This window comes from Leuciscus leuciscus, assembly GCF_965113295.1.
Source record: "Leuciscus leuciscus genome assembly, chromosome: 6".
In the NCBI taxonomy this organism is placed as follows: Eukaryota; Metazoa; Chordata; class Actinopteri; order Cypriniformes; family Leuciscidae; genus Leuciscus; species Leuciscus leuciscus.
The window spans coordinates 23,205,823-23,224,354 of NC_138730.1; the positions used below are offsets into that span (position 1 = coordinate 23,205,823).

At 41.9% G+C, this 18,532-nt stretch overlaps 1 protein-coding gene across 5 annotated transcripts in view; it reads right to left on the reverse strand.

Moving 5' to 3' along the window:
• Window positions 1-18,532, reverse strand: part of dpydb (dihydropyrimidine dehydrogenase b) — a 144,777-nt gene that overhangs the window by 112,538 nt on the left and 13,707 nt on the right. For 4 of the 5 annotated variants that reach the window (XM_082172759.1, XM_082172762.1, XM_082172761.1 and 1 more), the window contains exons 2-3: window positions 17,565-17,675; window positions 7,513-7,595 (exon numbers count right to left, since the gene is read on the reverse strand). In XM_082172759.1, the coding sequence (XP_082028885.1) occupies window positions 7,513-7,595; window positions 17,565-17,675 (194 nt within the window). Of the gene's footprint in view, window positions 1-7,393; window positions 7,477-7,512; window positions 7,596-17,564; window positions 17,676-18,532 lie in introns of those variants that run through there. The other variant, XM_082172760.1, reaches the window with a different exon arrangement.

Below are 18,532 nucleotides of genomic sequence, written 5' to 3' on the forward strand. Positions count from 1 at the left end.
TAAAAATAAAATTTTGATTTCATATTGACATTGAGCCGACCCTTAAAAAATGGATAATTTCAGACAGTCTCAGAATAAGGATGAAAAAAAAAATTCTGCATACGTTTCTTTTTGTGTGTGTGTGCAAAAAAATTAAAAGTTCAGTCATTAAACTCATATTGTAATTCTGAACTCATTTTCACGTTCTGATTGGATTGTTCAATGTAATGTTCTCAATCAATTTCCCATATTCAGTGCCATTTCCCTATATAACCATGACACATCCACACGAATACACTATCTCTGTTTGCTATGCAAATTATTTTGCTAGCCCTCCACCTCCCCCAGCACCACCTGCTACACTGGGGCAGGTTGGAGGTTAGGATTAGGGGGTTAGGGTCTCCCTCTCTCTAGCAGCAACAGCAGCATTTTTTCTTTTAATTTCATGTTCTGAGCATTTAGCAGATTCAAGAGGTACTTGGTCTACAGCAGCAGCAGAAACCAAAGCTCAAGTAGCAGCAGCACCAGCAGGTCTAGTTCGCCAAAACCAAACCTATTTACATTCCATTATCCATTTACATTAATACAATGTTTTACCACCTATCCACAGAGCTGTCATGACTGAACTGTATTAAAGTGATCCTCAAGGAACATATTAAAAATAATGTTATGACCCTTTTAAAACCTGATGAAGACCTGAATCTCCAGTATGATTTAAAAATGATCCAAAGAGCATCTTGGAAGAACATCCATCTATGAGCAATGCCACAAATTTACTTGATTAGTGACCTAAAAGCGCAGAATCTGAAATAGTTCTTATTAATTTGGATTTAATTAATATGAATAACATTAGTTTTGAGGTTTTGTAAATTGAGGATTAAATTAGATTTTAAAACCAAGGTTTTCATTGTGGTCTCTCTCTAGCACACTTGCTCAAGCATTACTCAGTGCAACAAAACATGATACAATGTTAGCTCATTTCAAAACCAACGTGGGCATTAGCGAACACTGTCAAATCACCTCCTGCCTCCCACTACTACCAACTTAATCCCAAACACTCTTCTATAGAGATGAAGAATTTATCATGTGTGTGTGGGAGGTCAACTTGGAGAGATACCCATCAAAATCCTCACTCGTGAGGACATGTAACTTGTGGGGACCTAATCATAATGAGGACCCTAGAGAGGTGCCAGACATCTCCAATAGGACATGAGGAAAGTGTCCTCTCGCAGACCGGCTCTGTCATCTTAATTACTTAAACCATTTTAGATACGACCAATTAAGCCTGGCTCTGAATCAAAGGGGCCTCCTTTCAGACTAGGTGGTGGGACAGCAGGGATGAGAGAACGGTTTTAATGATCAATCCACCTTTATATACTGTGGCTCCTGTGTCAAAGAATATACAGGAAAAGGAAAAGAAAAAGGGCTTCTGTCAGGGGTGTGGTGGAGCAGAGAATAATAAGAGGAGTTATTCCTCATTAGAGCTCATCATTTTAACAACGCAACATGTTACTTGACTTCCTTCATCTGACATCTGTGAAATCGGTTTGACAACAGACACTAAAGGCAGCTGTCGGCTTTGAGATCCTCGCTTTCGTGCAGGAATGTATCATATAAAGCCAAATTCACCTATCAGACCATTAGTACAAGTCTAGAGAAAACTCTTATAACTAGGGATGAAAATCATTAAGAATTTAGTGATTCTGTTCCAGTTCCCTAACAAAACGTAAAAGTTCTTTTAAGGAATAAATATTAATGAAAAGAAATGCAATTCCGTTGCCAAATGATGAGATAATTTAAATAATAAATACATTTCTAATGTAATTTCATTAATAAAGATACTTTTAACTTAAATAAAAACAATTCTTACAGTACCGTTCAAAAGTATGAGGTGAGTAAGATTTTAAGGGCAGGATTTACTAACAGCTTGTGCCAGCGCAAACCCACTTTTGGCGTTAAAAAACTACTGTCAGGATTTACTAAAGACACGCAGTGAAAAATCTGTGCTGAAAAGGTGTGGATAGTTATTTTTGCAGCTGACCTTATTGCATATGCATTTGTAGAAGTTTTCCTTTCGGACGCAAAATGTATGAGTGGAGAATATTTAAATGAATCATGTAAGTGCTGCGTCCCAATTTGCCTACTTATACTATTCCCTAAAAGTATGTACTGTTTTGTGAAGAAAAAGTCCATACTTTTGAGTGTGTAGCAGAATAATAGGCAAGCTTTGGAACATACTACTTCGTCATAATTACGTCTTTAACGGAGCGCTCAGTCGCTTAGTTGTGTGCATCATGTCACTGTATGAAGTACCCTGTCAATCATCTTCTCACAGTTAAAATCGTCCACATTCAATTTAATTTAATTTCCTACTGTATCAGAGAGAAATGTAGTAGCACGTTGAGCTGCCAGTCGTGGGTCTTTCATGCGGAGACTCTCCTCAAGTGTTTGCATAATGATGCATTTAAAGGTTAATGACCAAACGTATCTTTAGTCCACAATGCTATTGCAAATGAAATATAATGTTGATACCATTGCATAAATATATTTTTGTCAGGTTAGATACTGATTATGTATCATTCAAACCCCTTTATCTAAACCTCTCACTTAACCATCAGTCTCGCGCATCTGGCATATTTGTATTTTTTTTTTTTTTACGTGTTATTGCATTTACGTTTTAATTGTGTTCATAATTCTAACTGAATCCTTGTCCAACGCGCAATGGGTTGTGGTCAATATTAGAGTGTGCACGGATCTGCACCGGAAAAAGTATATCATCCGGGTATCTTTGGAATACTTCAATATTTAAACATACTACGATTTCGGACACACTAATTATATTTTTGAATACTATTTAGGATGGATAGTATGCGAATTGGGACTTACTCACCAAAGTGATTTACTAAGTTTTGCGCTCGTCAATTTACTGGTATTTGCATAATTATTTTACAGGCCAAAAAAAGTCTTAAACCAGACCATAATTTGCGCTGCTCTTCAAAGATTGCATTGGTGATTATGGAAATGATCTAGCTGCATCTGTGTTCTTTAATTTGCGCGTCGTCAGTAGATCACGTGCAGAACTTTCCACTCTTATTGAGGCTTTTATGGGATTGTGCCTTCACGCTAATTTGCCCTGTTTAGTAAATCTGGCTCTAATACTTTTATTTAGCAAGTATGTATTAAATTGATCAAAACTGACAATAAGTTTTAAAAGTTGTTTCAAATAAATGCTGTTCTTTTAAGCATTCTATTCATCATAGAATCCTGAAAAAGTGTCATAGTTTCTAAAAATGTATTAAGTAACCGTTTTCCACATTGATAATAGTGACTTTATGCAACAGCAGCTGATGGAACGGCAACGGCCACTGGAAGTAAACCGCAACAATAAAGAGGATGGCATTATGGATCATTGAATCATTTAACAAATTTTCATTTATGATTTTAATTTATCATTTAAAATCATTTAAAAAGAGAGAAGGGTTTAAGCAAGAGAAGTGTTGCTTTTGGAATCAAATTTTATACAGATACAATTAAAATGTCACAACCATAAAATATTTACTTGTTTAAAAAATTACTTATCTCAATTTTATTTTACATAAAAACAAACCAACTAAATAAACAAAACGGACATGAAAATAATTACTTATCTAATCTGTCACGTATTAACGACTACGGCAAATCAGCTGCCCTCCCGTAGTAGACGGTTACAGTAGAAAGTCATGAAGTAGCAGTTAATGTCGCGCATGAGCCATGGAACGCCAGAATGCCGTCGCTATTCCATCAGCAGCTGTTATTTTAAATTACGATAATATTTCACAATATTAGTTTTTATTATATTTTTTAATCAAATAAATGCATCCTTGGTAAGAAGAGACTTCCTTCAAAATCTTAAAAGAATCTTACCAACCCCAAATCTTACCATCTTTTGAAATGGTGGTGTATTTAAGTAATTTTTATAAAATATCTCTGACAAAACACATAATGTGTATCTTTAACTACATGTAGTTATATGAACAAAAGTGTACTTACTCATAGTTAAGTCTCACAGTCGTAAGCTGTATGTGTTTGATTACCTAAAAAACAACTGCCTCATGCGAGTCAAATAAGAAGTGATAATTATTTTATAAGTGAGAACAAAATAAATATCCAAAGATCCACCTGTCTCCATTAACTGAATATGTCAGGAACGTGTCAGGAACTAGCTTTTTAAAAGAGTTTTAATAGAAATGTCTTACCATATTAAAATAGGCCCTATAGACAATTCAACATGACAACTAAACTGTCTTACCACATAATTATCAAGAAATACCTCTGGATGAAACGTCACAATTTTCCTTAGTCATTATCTGATTTATTCTGAAATCAAAGTGAAATCATGCTGCGAGTGCTTGGAGTGCTCGATTTCACTGGCATGAAGATAACTCATCAAAATACAGTTATTTGAGCTAAAATGCAGCATCTTTGATAAGAGTTGAGGTATGAAAGTAGTATTTCAGTAACTTTCGCCTCACTATGTGAACCAATCTGTGGTCGTTAATGAGGAGCCAACTTCCTGGCTGTTTCATGACACTGGGGATCCAGACCTGGGGCATCCTCCGCGCCCAACAAACAGGCCAAATAAGCCAGCCGCCTCCTGTGATGAGCACCAGAACAGTGCGTGCCGCTCAGACTTTCATGTCCAGCATTATTAGCAGTTATAAAACCTAAATCTTTCATCAAATCTGCAGACAGTCACTGCAGGGGTGTCTCATTTAGAGAAGGATTAAAATCAAACCTCTGCAGGACAAAAGTGTGTATTAATGTCTCCAATTTCGCTCTAGCTTTCTTTCTTCTCCCAACTCTGGGTTTTCGCTGTCGTTTTGGGTTTTGTTTTTTATTCGTGATCAGCAGATGTAATGCTGCGCTCATGCATATTCGATGGCATGCAGAATTAAGACATATTATTCAAATGAAGTCATTATGTGGTGCTATTTCAGTATAGTTTTGAATAGGTCGTTATGTTGGGAAGACATATGTCCAACAAACAGATGTGATCACAACTGATACAAGGTAAATGATCTGACTGTCTTTACCAGTTGTGTCGTCAGTGCTAGTATCCTTTGGTTGACTGAGAAAGGCTCATCTAAAGTCAACACATTCTGCTTTTATCACTATCATTTTTAATAAAAACAACTACGTTTCTGAACTAAGTCCTGTTTTACACCACACGCATAACCAGTACATAATTGTCACATCAGCATAACTGCAACAGCAGACTCGTGTTTCACATCTAATCGAACTGTGGCTCTATTGGGGGCTCTATCAAAATACACTAACTCTACTGTTCAAAGGTTTAGGATGAGTAAGATGAAATGAAGAAATTAATACATTTATTCAGCAAGGATGCATTGAATTGATCACAGGTGACAGTAAAGTAAATTGTTGCAAAAAACGCTTTTCTTTTGAACTTTCTATTTATCAAAGAATCCTTGAAAGAAAATGTATCATGATTCATACTAAAAATATTAAGCAGTTTTAATAATGTTTTCAACATTATTTAATAATAAGAAATGTTGTAATGTAACTGGAGTAATGATTGCTGAAAAGTCACCTTTGCCATCACAAGAATAATTTACATTTTAAAATATATTCAAATAGAAAACAGTAATTTTACATTGCAATAATATTACTGGTTTTACTGTATTTTTAAACAAATAAATGCAGCCTTGGTGAGTATAAGAGACTTATCAAAAATGCTACTGACCCCAAACTTTTGAACTGTAGTGTATATCCTAAATGTAAAATATTAAATAAACAGAAGATCCCAATATTTTTGTATTTGTTGTGGTTTAAAAAAGGTGTTTTTCAATTAAAGATTCAAAGAAAATTCATTACTAAACCACAGTAAAAACCATGAAATGAGTAATAAAACAGACAATATCTAATCATTTTCATTTATACGCAATAACATACTAAAGAGCAATATTTATCTACATATTTTTTTTCAGAAACTAGTTAATATAATAAAAACATTAAATGCTTTGTGAAGCTTTTTTAATGACACAAATATAGTTAAATGAGAGTTGCAAGACAAGGAAGGGTTGCATAAGTAATCTAATGACAAATAAAAAGCACTTGCTAAATTTGATATTGTCTTTAAAATCATGACATATATATTATATTCATAATATAAAAAGCATATAAAAAGTCTGCATTGTACATTAACATGTCTCCATACTGCAACCTTACAAATGTTTCCTATTATGCCTCTTACTTTTGCACTTTTCTTTCTACCTCATGATGCCATTTTGCACAGATGTGGTCACTGGCCATTTACGTATACACATGCCTCATTCTCAATAACGCACTTTCTGTGTTTATACTGTACTTTACATTTGCACCTTGTACTGCATTATGTAATATATTGCACTTGCACAACTGCATTGAGCTGGTCTCTGCACCTGTATCCTATATTTTGCTCTCCTATAATATGTTTTATATATATATATATATATATATATGTTTAGATTTAGATTTATTAATTATATATATATATATATATATATATATATATATATATATATATATATATATATTTACTGTTTGCACTTCTGGTCAGATGCTAACTGTGTTTCATTGGCTCTGTACTTTTACTCTGCACAATGACAATAAAGTTGAATCTGAATCCGAATTGTAAATATTCGTTATATCACTCAGACCTAGGCTCTATGCAGAAAATAAAGTGATATGGGTTGTCACATTCAGTGTTTCCTTTATATGTTTCCTTTAATATCAGCCATAATTTATAAAACGTTTGTTGGGAGTGAGCTTTAAAGAATTATTACAAACTATACCATCATGAAATCTAATTACAGGAGATCACATTACACAGTAATTCATTTACACAGAATGAAACCCAAGGCCAAATTGTAGATTATATATAACTTAATCATTGAAATGTATTCGTAACAAACCCAAAATATGTCCGTTTTAAATAATGAATGAATAGTTCATTCTTTATATTGACAAACAGATATCTAGAGCAAAAAATAGGCTCAGTGCCTAAACACTACTTGCAGCACGACACTTCTGCCACACAACATGCTACATGCTATTTTGCTGCAACCTGTTAACATGGGTGCAAAAATGTATGTCATACTTAATATATTTTAGATCAAGATTATTTATAAGGCTTAAATCTTTTTCATTTGCATTGTTTTTAAGACTGCAATCTGAGAGCTACACCAGAGGTCAACTAACAAATTTACATTTACATTTTTCACTGTGCACTGAGCCTTAGCATCTACTGCAGGGTTGAAGAGTCAAGGCAGAGCCCAGAGGGAGGCTTCCCTCCGACAAATTAATCCCTGAGAAAAGCAGAGCCAAGTGCTGCATGTACACCCCTCTATTCCCTCAATAATGAAGAATGACTTACGACGCTATACTCGTCCTCACCCCACGAAACGGCACACACATGCACACACGTTCCTTCGGCTGCCCACCCGAAACTTCTCTTTGCATTGACTGTGACTGTTGCCATGGAGACCTGCTTACCTCAGCGCTTCCCGAAGTGCCCCACGCTCGCTCAAAGTCGTGTGCTTGATGTCATCGAAGTTGTTCTCCAAATTCACACAAGACTGTGGGAGTGAAAAACACACAGAGACATTGTTGGGACAAAGTGTTTTGAACATGAAAATGTCTACATTTATGTCAGTGTGTCAATCATACAGTGGATTTATTACATTGAGGTTGACACTATTAAAGTAACTCTATATGTACTTTTCAAGAGCACTTTTGTAATGCTAAGGCTAATTTCATTTTAAGAATGAGGGACATCTGCGAATAAACACTTTTCATACAATAAATACGAAACGATTTATGATTGTTTTACTCTTTGTTTAGGTTATCATAAATTAAAATGTTCATCATTACAACACCTGTAAGACTTACTTTCTTCTGAGGAACACAATAGAAGGTATTTTGAAGAATGCTGAAGAAACCAGACAGTTTTGGAGACCAGTGGAAAAAAAACACTCAGAAATCTTCTATGTTCCACAGAAGAAAGAAAATCATACCGTTTTGGAACTTGGAACGATATGAGGGTGAGCAAATGATGACAGAATTTTCATTTTTGGGTAAAATAGTTATATCATGAAACTCTAGATGGCTCTAGATCTTTTACTACATGGCGAAAGCTGATTGGTTCATGTCGCATCTGCAGCCAATGAGCTTGCTGCTCAACATTTAAATAGCTGGTTAGAGTTTGCTATAGCAGTTTGCAGAGCACTTTCAGAATTCCTCTGAAACCCTCCACCTTCCAGGTGGGCAGTTCATTATAATAATGTAGTTAACTTATTTTAACAAATGAAACTTTATTATAAAGTGTTACCATAATAACATAGGCCTATATAATATTTTGGGAAAGCACACAAGCTTCTATCCGTTTTGCGGCAGTTTAAAATAAGCATTCTGGCTCTGAAATGTCTCTAATATAATATGAAGAATTAAAACTGCCTAGCGTTTTAAGATCAACCTTTTGTTTTGACTTCATAAAATAAAGGGCTAGACCAAAATCTCATTGTAATTTGCACCCTGAATTATTACTTATGAAACATGCCAAATATTCTGATTATATTGACCACTGCTGTTATAAGGGGAGAAATATAACTATCCTTAAATCACAAAGATTCTGTATGCTGTAGATTTAAATATGACCACACTGTAGGATTACGCCGTCGAGTAGACTGTTCAGAGATTATCCTGCTTTTAAAGATTTATGAGTTTCTACTTTAAAACGGAAGGATTAATTGGTGCCATTTAACACTATAACATGACATGGCTGACATTATCAGTGAAACATTAAAGAGGATTCCCCCACCCCTCCCTTTTTAGGAAGCAAAGTTCAAGCTGCTTAAGCTGTTCTCTTACGAGAGGTCTCTCGTACTGCGTAAGATATCTTACGCTAGGGGAAAATCCTTTTCCGCGAGATATTGAAGCCAAAAATTATCCTTAATTTTGTAATAATGCAAAACGCGTTGCAGCAGCAATGCAGACATAGGCGAGACAGCTCGCGCGCCTATTGGCTGCTCTGCGGCAACTGCAGCAGCCTATCGAGCGAGGCCTGGCGTGACGCCAGACCCAATCAGGGCACTTCGCGCCCGCTGCGTCACGTCCCGCCGAAATGGGCGTGGTCTAGGCCTATAAATATCGCTCGCAGGCAGCTATTATCTGATTTTTCATCCTTCAAGCGAAGCACACGCATCGCTGGAGCTGGATTAGAAGCCGCGCCGTCGAGAGAGAGCACCTTCAGCGGGACGAGTCACTGAAGTCGCTGGCCGCGCCGCCTTCCTGCCTTCCTGCTGCGCTTTCCGGCGCTTATATCCTTCTCTTTTATTTGCACTGTATTTCTGTGTGTGTGTGTCGCCGCCGCGACACACATTTCTAAAAGAGCTAGCGTCTTTTTAAAGATGCCTTCCTGCGGCTCGTGCAGAGCCACACTCAGCGACGGGGACCGCCACGTGATCTGCGTTTCCTGCCTGGGTGAGGAACATGCAGCTCTCGCGCTCGCTGACGGCGGATGCCCTCACTGCGAGCTGATGGCAATGGCGACTCTGAGGACTCGCCTAGCCGTCTTCACCGAGACTGCTCCCCCGCCCGCCGCGGCGTCGCGCCGTAAAAAGCGCCGTGCCCAGCGGGCCCCGGAACCCTCCCTCAGCCGCCAAAGCTCGCCGGTTCGCCCGCTTGCTTCCCCGGCTTCTTCTGTTTCGCTTCCTGACGGACAGCGGCCGCCGTCTGCCGCCGCTTCCGTTGATATCGCGGATGAGGAAGCCCTGCTGGGAGAGGATGATTCCTGCTCTATCCTGGCGTCAGGCAGTGAGGATTGGGCGGGCTCTGAGGACCCCGCACCCCCTGCCCGCACTTCGTCAGGCAAGAGAGCTTCTATTGAGACGGAACTCATGCGAGTACTCGCACAGGCCGCGGCGAGCCTCGGCCTCGAGTGGTCTTCGCCTGAGCAGCCCGCTCACAACCGGCTGGATGGATTTTTCCTGCCTGGGGAGCGCGCTTCGCCTGTGTCCAGACCGGCGCCTTTTCTTCCTGAGTTACACGAAGAAGTCGCCAAGTCCTGGAGCGCCCCCTATTCTGCTAGAGTGCGTCCTGCTGTTTCTTTGGCATTCTCCGCCGTTGACGGTGCCAAGAACAGAGGATACCTCTCGCTGCCGCCGGTTGAAGAGGCGATAGCGGCCCACTTATGCCCGCCCTCCGCTGGACGGCGCGCTAAGCCGGCCCTGCCCTCTAAAGCTTGCCGCACGACGTCGAGCTTGCTCCACCGCGCTTTCTCCGCCGCCGGGCAAGCTGCGTCAGCGTTGCACACCATGGCAACGCTCCAGATCTTCCAGGCCGATCTCCTCCGTAAGCTGGATGAGGAAGGACCTGACGCGATCTGTGTGCCGGACTTAAGGAGTGCCACGGACCTCGCTCTTCGTGCTACTAAGTCCGCAGCGCAAGCCATTGGACGGACTATGGCTTCTCTCACCGTGTCTGAGAGACATCTCTGGCTGACGCTCTCGGAAATGGCCGAGTCTGAACGCACCGCGTTCCTCGACGCCCCGCTTTCCGCCACAGGCCTCTTTGGATCCTCCGTCAAAGATTTCGCGGAGAGATTCGCAGAGGTACAGAAAGCGTCTCAGGCCATGAAGCACTTCCTCCCGAAGCGCTCCAGCTCTGCAGCAGGCCGTGCGAAACCGTCTGCTCAGAGCTCACAGCCACAGCCACCGTCCACTGCCTCCACTTCACAGCGCCGCCAGGCCAGAAGCGCGAGACCGCGCTCCCGCTCATCCGGTCGCCGCCCCGCAGGACGCGGCTCGCGACCTAGGATCACGGTGAAGCCCGAGGCCCCGAAGTCGTCCTAGCACAGCTAGGAAAACGACGGTGTTCCAGTCCCGCTGCGGCCGGACTCACACCAAAGCTATTCGCTCGTCCAGTTCCAGAAAATGTGACTGTTCCAGTGTTTTCTGCAGCCAACAAGTCGGTTCTGTCACCCGCTTGCCTGCACACAAATGCCGTTTTCACGGCTACCCAGATAAATCCCCAAAAGAGTGTGTTTTCTGGTGTCCCGGCCACGGCCGATGGTGTTTCGTGTGTAGTAAGAATGCCCACTGCCCAGTGCCCATCCCTACACATAAGCACAGCCTGTCACACAGGGCTCGCGCACATAAAACCGACTCAGATCGGTTGCGCTTCAAACATGGTGAACGTGCCCACTACCCAGTGCCCACTAACACCACGTTATGCATGTCTCACGGTTTCTGTAAAAACGAAACCAAAGTGCACTCGCTTCACGCAAGCGAACGATGCTTTCAGTGTGATAAATGTGCCCGCTGTCCCGCGCCCACATCCACACATAGACATGACAGTTCCCACGGGAACCGCCCAGCCCTCCCCCTCGCGGTTAACCACCGTAGAGGAGTCGAGCGCGGGCAATCTGCCCGCTGTCATCAGCGCGCCCCATGCCTCAAATGTCACGAGCGACACGCTTGTGTTACAGCACACCGAAGCTTCTCCATCGCTGAGCGAGCGGAGCGCGCTTCGTATTCGACCCCTAGCTATCCATGCAGACGCATGGGCAAAGCTACCCGGGGTTTCGAAATGGGTGCTGAACATTATAGAAAGAGGCTATTCGCTGCAGTTTCGCCGACGCCCTCGCCGCTATGTGGCGCGCGTCGAGACCACGGTAAAAACAGAAGTAGCACATCTACTTCGAGCCGAAGTGACGAAACTATTGAGCAAAGGGGCCATAGAACCTCTCTCTCAAGATCAGAGCGAGGGAGGGCTATACAGCAGATACTTCCTGGTACCGAAAAAAGACGGGGGTCTCAGACCCATACTAGATCTAAGGCAGCTGAACAAAGTGCTTGTGAAGCGACAGTTCAGGATGCTCACGACCAGGCAAATCCTTGTGCAGATTCGCCAAGGAGATTGGTTTGTGTCAATAGATCTGAAAGACGCGTATTTTCAAATACAGATAGCGTCACGTCACAGGCGATATTTGAGATTCGCCTTCGAGGGCCAGGCATATCAGTACACAGTCCTGCCGTTCGGTTTGTCCCTAGCACCCCGTACATTTACGAAGTGCATGGACGCGGCGCTCGCACCCCTCAGAATGAGAGGCATGCGAGTGCTGAACTATTTGGACGATTGGCTGATTCTAGCGCAATCTCGCGCAGTGCTCATAGAACACACGACCATTTTACTCGATCACCTCGAGGATTTGGGTCTGAGTGTCAATTGGGCGAAGAGCTCCCTGTCACCCAGTCAGAAAATATCTTTCCTGGGCACAGAACTGGACTCACTATCCATGATAGCGCGACTATCACAACAGCGCGCGGTAGACATTCGACGCACAGCGAACTCTTTTCGCTGCGGCGCGTCTGTCCCGCTCAAAAGATTTCAGAAGATGCTAGGTCTCATGGCCTCAGCATCGTCAGTGCTCCAGCTGGGTCTGCTACGCATGCGCCCGCTGCAGTTTTGGCTGAAAGCGCGAGTCCCACGCGAAGCGTGGGCACCCGGTTTGCTTCGCCTCAGGGTCAATCAGAAATGCGTTACAGCTCTGAAACCCTGGAAAGCGAACGACTGGTACCAATCAGGTGTAAGCCTGGGGACTTCCTCGAGGGTGAAAGTGGTGTCCACGGACGCGTCCACCTCGGGATGGGGAGCGCTGCTCGAGGGCAGACCGTTCTTCGGCCAGTGGTCAGAACGGGAGAAGCTCCTGCACATAAACTGCCTCGAAATGCTGGCAGTAGACAACGCGCTGACGCGTTTTTGTCCCCAAATAAAAGGTCACCACGTCTTGGTCCGTTCGGACAACATGTCTGTGGTGTCCTACATAAATCGCCAGGGCGGCATCAGATCCGAGAAACTGTACAGGCTGGCAGAACGCCTCCTAGTATGGGCTCAGTGCAACCTGCGCTCGCTCAGAGCAGCGCACGTGCCAGGGATCATGAATATAGGACCAGACAGACTGTCCAGGAACAATGTTCCGGCAGGCGAATGGTCCCTACACCCACAGACAGTCCAACTGCTGTGGAAGAAATTCGGCAGAGCGAAAGTGGACCTGTTTGCGTCTCAAGAAAACGCTCACTGTCAAGAATTTTTCTCCAAGAGCAGGAGCGCGCTGTCCCATGTGTGGCCCCGCCGCCCGCTCTATGCTTTTCCCCCCGTCTCTCTCCTGCCTCAGGTGATAGAACGGATCAGGGAAGAAGGATGCTCAGTACTGCTGGTAGCACCGTTCTGGAAAAACCAACCTTGGTTCCCAGCCGTGATGCAGTTAGCAAGTACTGCCCCGTGGCCGGTACCAGTGAGGAGAGATCTCCTCTCACAGGCCCGCGGCTCGATCTGGCATCCTCACCCGGAACTATGGTCCCTTCATGTCTGGGCCATCAACGGGTACATGTTGGACTCCCTAAAGGAGTATTAAACACGATCACGCAGGCTAGAGCTCCGTCTACAAGACGACTCTATTCTTCGAAATGGTCAGTGTTTTCGGGCTGGTGCACAGCCCGTGGTGTGTCACCCACAAACTGTGATGTGACGGAGGTGCTTTCCTTCCTACAAGAGCTGTTGGATGGGGGCAGGGCCCCCTCCACGCTCAAAGTTTATGTGGCGGCTATAGCAGCGTTCTCAGAAACAACGCTTGGTCAGTCAATAGGAAGGAACGATTTAGTCATCCGCTTCCTTAGAGGAGCTAAGAGACTGAATCCTCCCAGACCTCCCTCAGTCCCCGTATGGGACCTTTCTACGGTTCTGGAAGCCATGAAAGGTGCGCCATTTGAGCCTTTGCAGTCAATCGATTTAAAACACCTGTCTTTCAAAACAGTGTTTTTGCTGGCTCTCGCTTCAGTGAAGCGCATAGGGGATCTGCACGCGCTCTCTGTGAGCGCGGCGTGCATGGAGTTTGGGCCCAATGACTCAAAAGTTATACTCAAACCTAAGCACGGTTATGTTCCAAAATCCCTCAACACACCGTTTAGGGCGCAGATTATCTCTCTGTCAGCCCTACCGGTCCCTGATGAGGAAAGAGACGCGAGCCTCCTTTGCCCAGTCAGGGCATTACGAGCTTATGTGTCTCGCTCGTCTGTTTTCAGACAGACGGAACAGCTCTTTGTTTCGTTTAGCGGACGTTCTAAGGGACTAGCCGCGTCGAAACAGAGCCTATCCAGATGGATAGTTGATGCTATAGCGCTGGCATACGCCTCCAAGGGCATGCAGTGCCCTTTGGGTGTCAGAGCGCATTCCACGAGAGGCATGGCCTCTTCGTGGGCCTGGTCAAGTGGGATTGCCTTGCAAGATATTTGTATGGCGGCAGGCTGGGCCTCCCCGTCTACATTTATAAGGTTTTATAACCTAGAGGTTCCCGCCCTGCAGGCCAGGCTGCTGTCGGTCTAAACTACCAGTATTATCTGACCTGATGCGTTCAGCTCAGAATGCTGCGTTTGCTGAGCACAGCTCGATGTTCGACAGTTTAAAGCTGGGCAAACTGTGTAAGACCCACATTTTTTCCCATCAGTTCAGGCCGTACCCCGCCCTGTCTGTATGATGAAATTCGCGTCCCTTCGACGCTACTTTATGTGGAAAAGTGAGGCTGCACCCCTCCTTCTTCCCGGACTCTCTGTGAGTTCACTGAGTGATTGTGCACTATATGTACCCCGGGCTTTCGCCCTTGGGTCTTTGGTGTCAGATCTCAGCATGCACGGCGTTTTACATTGGGTCCCCTAGCGTAAGATATCTTACGCAGTACGAGAGACCTCTCGTAAGAGAACGTACTCGGTTACTAACGTAACCTCGGTTCTCTCTAGAAGAGGGAACGAGTACTGCGTATCTTGCCGTGCATGCACACGCTCTGGTTGCTTCGATGATGAAAAACCAGATAATAGCTGCCTGCGAGCGATATTTATAGGCCTAGACCACGCCCATTTCGGCGGGACGTGACGCAGCGGGCGCGAAGTGCCCTGATTGGGTCTGGCGTCACGCCAGGCCTCGCTCGATAGGCTGCTGCAGTTGCCGCAGAGCAGCCAATAGGCGCGCGAGCTGTCTCGCCTATGTCTGCATTGCTGCTGCAACGCGTTTTGCATTATTACAAAATTAAGGATAATTTTTGGCTTCAATATCTCGCGGAAAAGGATTTTCCCCTAGCGTAAGATATCTTACGCAGTACTCGTTCCCTCTTCTAGAGAGAACCGAGGTTACGTTAGTAACCGAGTACGTTTTCTTTATTCCATAAGCTAATACAGTTTCACAGAAGCCATTGTGACAACTGACTTAAGCTATTTAATGAAATTCAAAGGGATGAGCAGCCAGAAAATTCCACCGCACATATATACGGCTGAGGCGCCAAGAAAATAAAATCACAACACGATTGAGATTGAGGCTAACCCGATTTCACAGACTAAGTTAATTTATGCCATGAGAGAGAGTTACTACATTTTATTATAACACAGATGGGTGGTGAATAAGAAACCAATCCAGTGAGCCATCTGATATTCTGTTTCTGATATAGTTCTTTTATGAACCTCAACCTCAACCTCCACTGGATTTGTTTCTTCCACTGGCAACCTTGTGTTGCAGAAACCTCTGCCAAGATACAGATTCAGAAGAGATAAATCCAGAATACAGTCTGTTTTACATTGCACATTTTACATTTTTCAAACGGTGCCTCAATGTGTGCCTTGATTGCCACGAGAAGGATTTGCTGGTATTATTGATACCACTCAAAAAATTTCACAGAATAACCTCACCACATTCAAACATCTGACTATGTATAATTTTGACTTGATATCAGAATATTTGAGCGGTGTGGAGAGGCATAGTTGCGTGGTTTTGCCTGGAGAGAGGTGCGTGTTTTTTTAAAGTAGAAGCATGTTTTCACTCCCTTCACGATCGATCCGACACTGCTCCATCACGAGCATAACATATGTTAACAGCCCATAATACAACTGCATGTCAGCAATAGAGATGGGTGGATCAATCTTCAAGTACTTTTTGCAGTTTTTCAGATCAAGTATCAAAACTGTCGATTTAATAGAGGTATCAGTACTGTTATCGATAACAATATTGATGATATTTACCTTGATATAAAAACAGTATATCACCCATCAATAGTTAACAATAATTCACAGAATAACAGACTATTAGCAAAGAAACGTGGAATTTTTAAACCATCATTAGAAAGATTAAAATATAAAATGTTCAATGAAAAATAACAATAGAGAGGATGGACATAGAAGACAAAAAAAAAAGATGCGTAGAGAAAAATATAAATTGTTCCTCTCATATATGGAAATAATATGTAAAGATACATGTAACTGTCTCCTCTTAGATGTGAAATCTAGTCAACAGATCAAACAACCATATCATCATATTAGTATGATGAAGAATGAGAAGTATCTGTTGTCAGAAACTTCAGCATGGTGTTTTTTGTGTTGTCATTTCAAATGCAAAAATACTTGACCTTGGTCAAACCTGTGTCACAGGAGACTAATCTCAAAGCTTCTGTGTGGTATTAAAACTCATCTGTGTGGTAAAATGAAACATAATTACATTTCCAATTACACTGAGGCATTGTTGGGACTGGGATAACCATTGACATTTTCTCTTGAAATTATGTGTAGCATTTTCCCCTGCAAAGGATTAGTCTAATCCAACATCTTGGGGGCTTTATTATTATTAATTAGACAAAATGCTTAGTGCTGGGAATTGGTAGTATAATTTAACAGCTAATTAATATGCAAGCTCTGGAAACAAGATTTGGTATTTCATCAACACAGTCGCCACATGGTGAAAAAGCATTTAAAATGAACATTTGAATATGCTTATGAGCCTCGACTCACAGGACTCACAGGATATGATAATAATTGAGAGGAAATTTGGAATTTTTAATCCACTTGGGGGATTTGGGGGGGAGGGGGGCATCTGCTTATGATGCATTTTCATAATGTCTCCTTTAGGCTTTTGCTGCAGTTTTCTGATGAGTGCTAAAGAATTACTCACTGACAAATTGTAAGCAAAAGGGCAAAAAGAGTAAAAATTTGAATCTCTACAATAATTGGACAAACTAGGCTGCTGGAACTAATTATAGAATTATAATCTTCGGCCCTATTACTGCTCATCAGAGTAATATCATCACAGCCATCACCGACATAATCATTGAATCACCACACCATAAACTACATCACAGAGTACTCATTATCATCAGTAAACTGGGACGAAGTTTGCTCACAGAAGAGGATATGAGGGCTACAGCTTCCAGGAGATTCAGAGAACCTGCCCTAACATATCGATGGCTTATAGTTATTTTTCTTTTACCTCTAATTTTCAGAAGTACTTTATAACCATAACGCACTGACAAACATCATGTAAACATTTCACAAACAATGAAAGACATGCAAGTTTGGAATGCCATGACAAGGGCTTTTCTTCCCATTGGCTGTTTATATTTAATGTAAAACTCAAAGGCAGCAATATATGTGAGTTTTGGAAAAGTGAGTTATTTCAGACAACCCATGAGAAGAGATTGTCTTTTAATTAATTGTATTTATTTTAACAATACTCACATCACAGCTCCTCTCTGGGTTTCTCTTCCAGTGCTTCTTCTCATTCTTCTTAGAGGCAGTGGAATGGAGATTTGCATAAGTCTTCACCCGTGGGTTCAAGGCGAGGATACTCTGAAGTAAAGTTATAAATAAAGAAATGTGTTAAAAGTTCAAAGGACCAATCAATGCAAGATCATTATGGTATGATGTGTAAAAAGAAATTCAATGAATGCAGAACAAATAAACTTTAGGCTAAAGTAAACATATGACTGCTGTAATGGTTCTACACACTAAGTTGCTGTCTCTGGAATGCAATTAATATTGCACCATTCTATGGTATTATGCTATTACAATTGATGCATGTTAAAATCAGATCATTATTTTCATTAGATTATTGGATTACATTTTATTTTAAGGTGTCCTTGTTGCAGTGCAATTATACAATTAAGTACTAAGTAATAATAATTAACTATATGTACTTACTATCTAATTAGGGTTAGGGTTAAGGTTTGGTTTAGTTGCATGTAACTATGCATAATTGACTGTTATTACTATAGTAACTACTGTACATGTAAAATGTGTATCAGGGACATTGTAAAATAAAGTGTTACCGATTATTGATCAGAATATTATTAGTAAAGTAACTAGAATTTACATCATAATAGCCCAGTTATTTTTCACAAATTAAAGTGCACATTAATTTTTCCCCCTCCTGATGTTGGAATCAAAGTTGTCCTTAGATAGCGACATTGTACATTGTTCCATATGAGTTCTGTGTAAATATAGTTATAGTTATGTAAAAAAAATATATATATATATATATATATATATATATATATATCATAGACTGTAAAAAAAAAAGAAATATATATATACACACGTGACATACCCAATATATCATGGTATGCAAATGATTTTTGGGGATAAACACTGCAAAAAAAGCACTTCCAGTATAAAAAATGCCTGCAAGCTGAACATCTCCAAAGCAA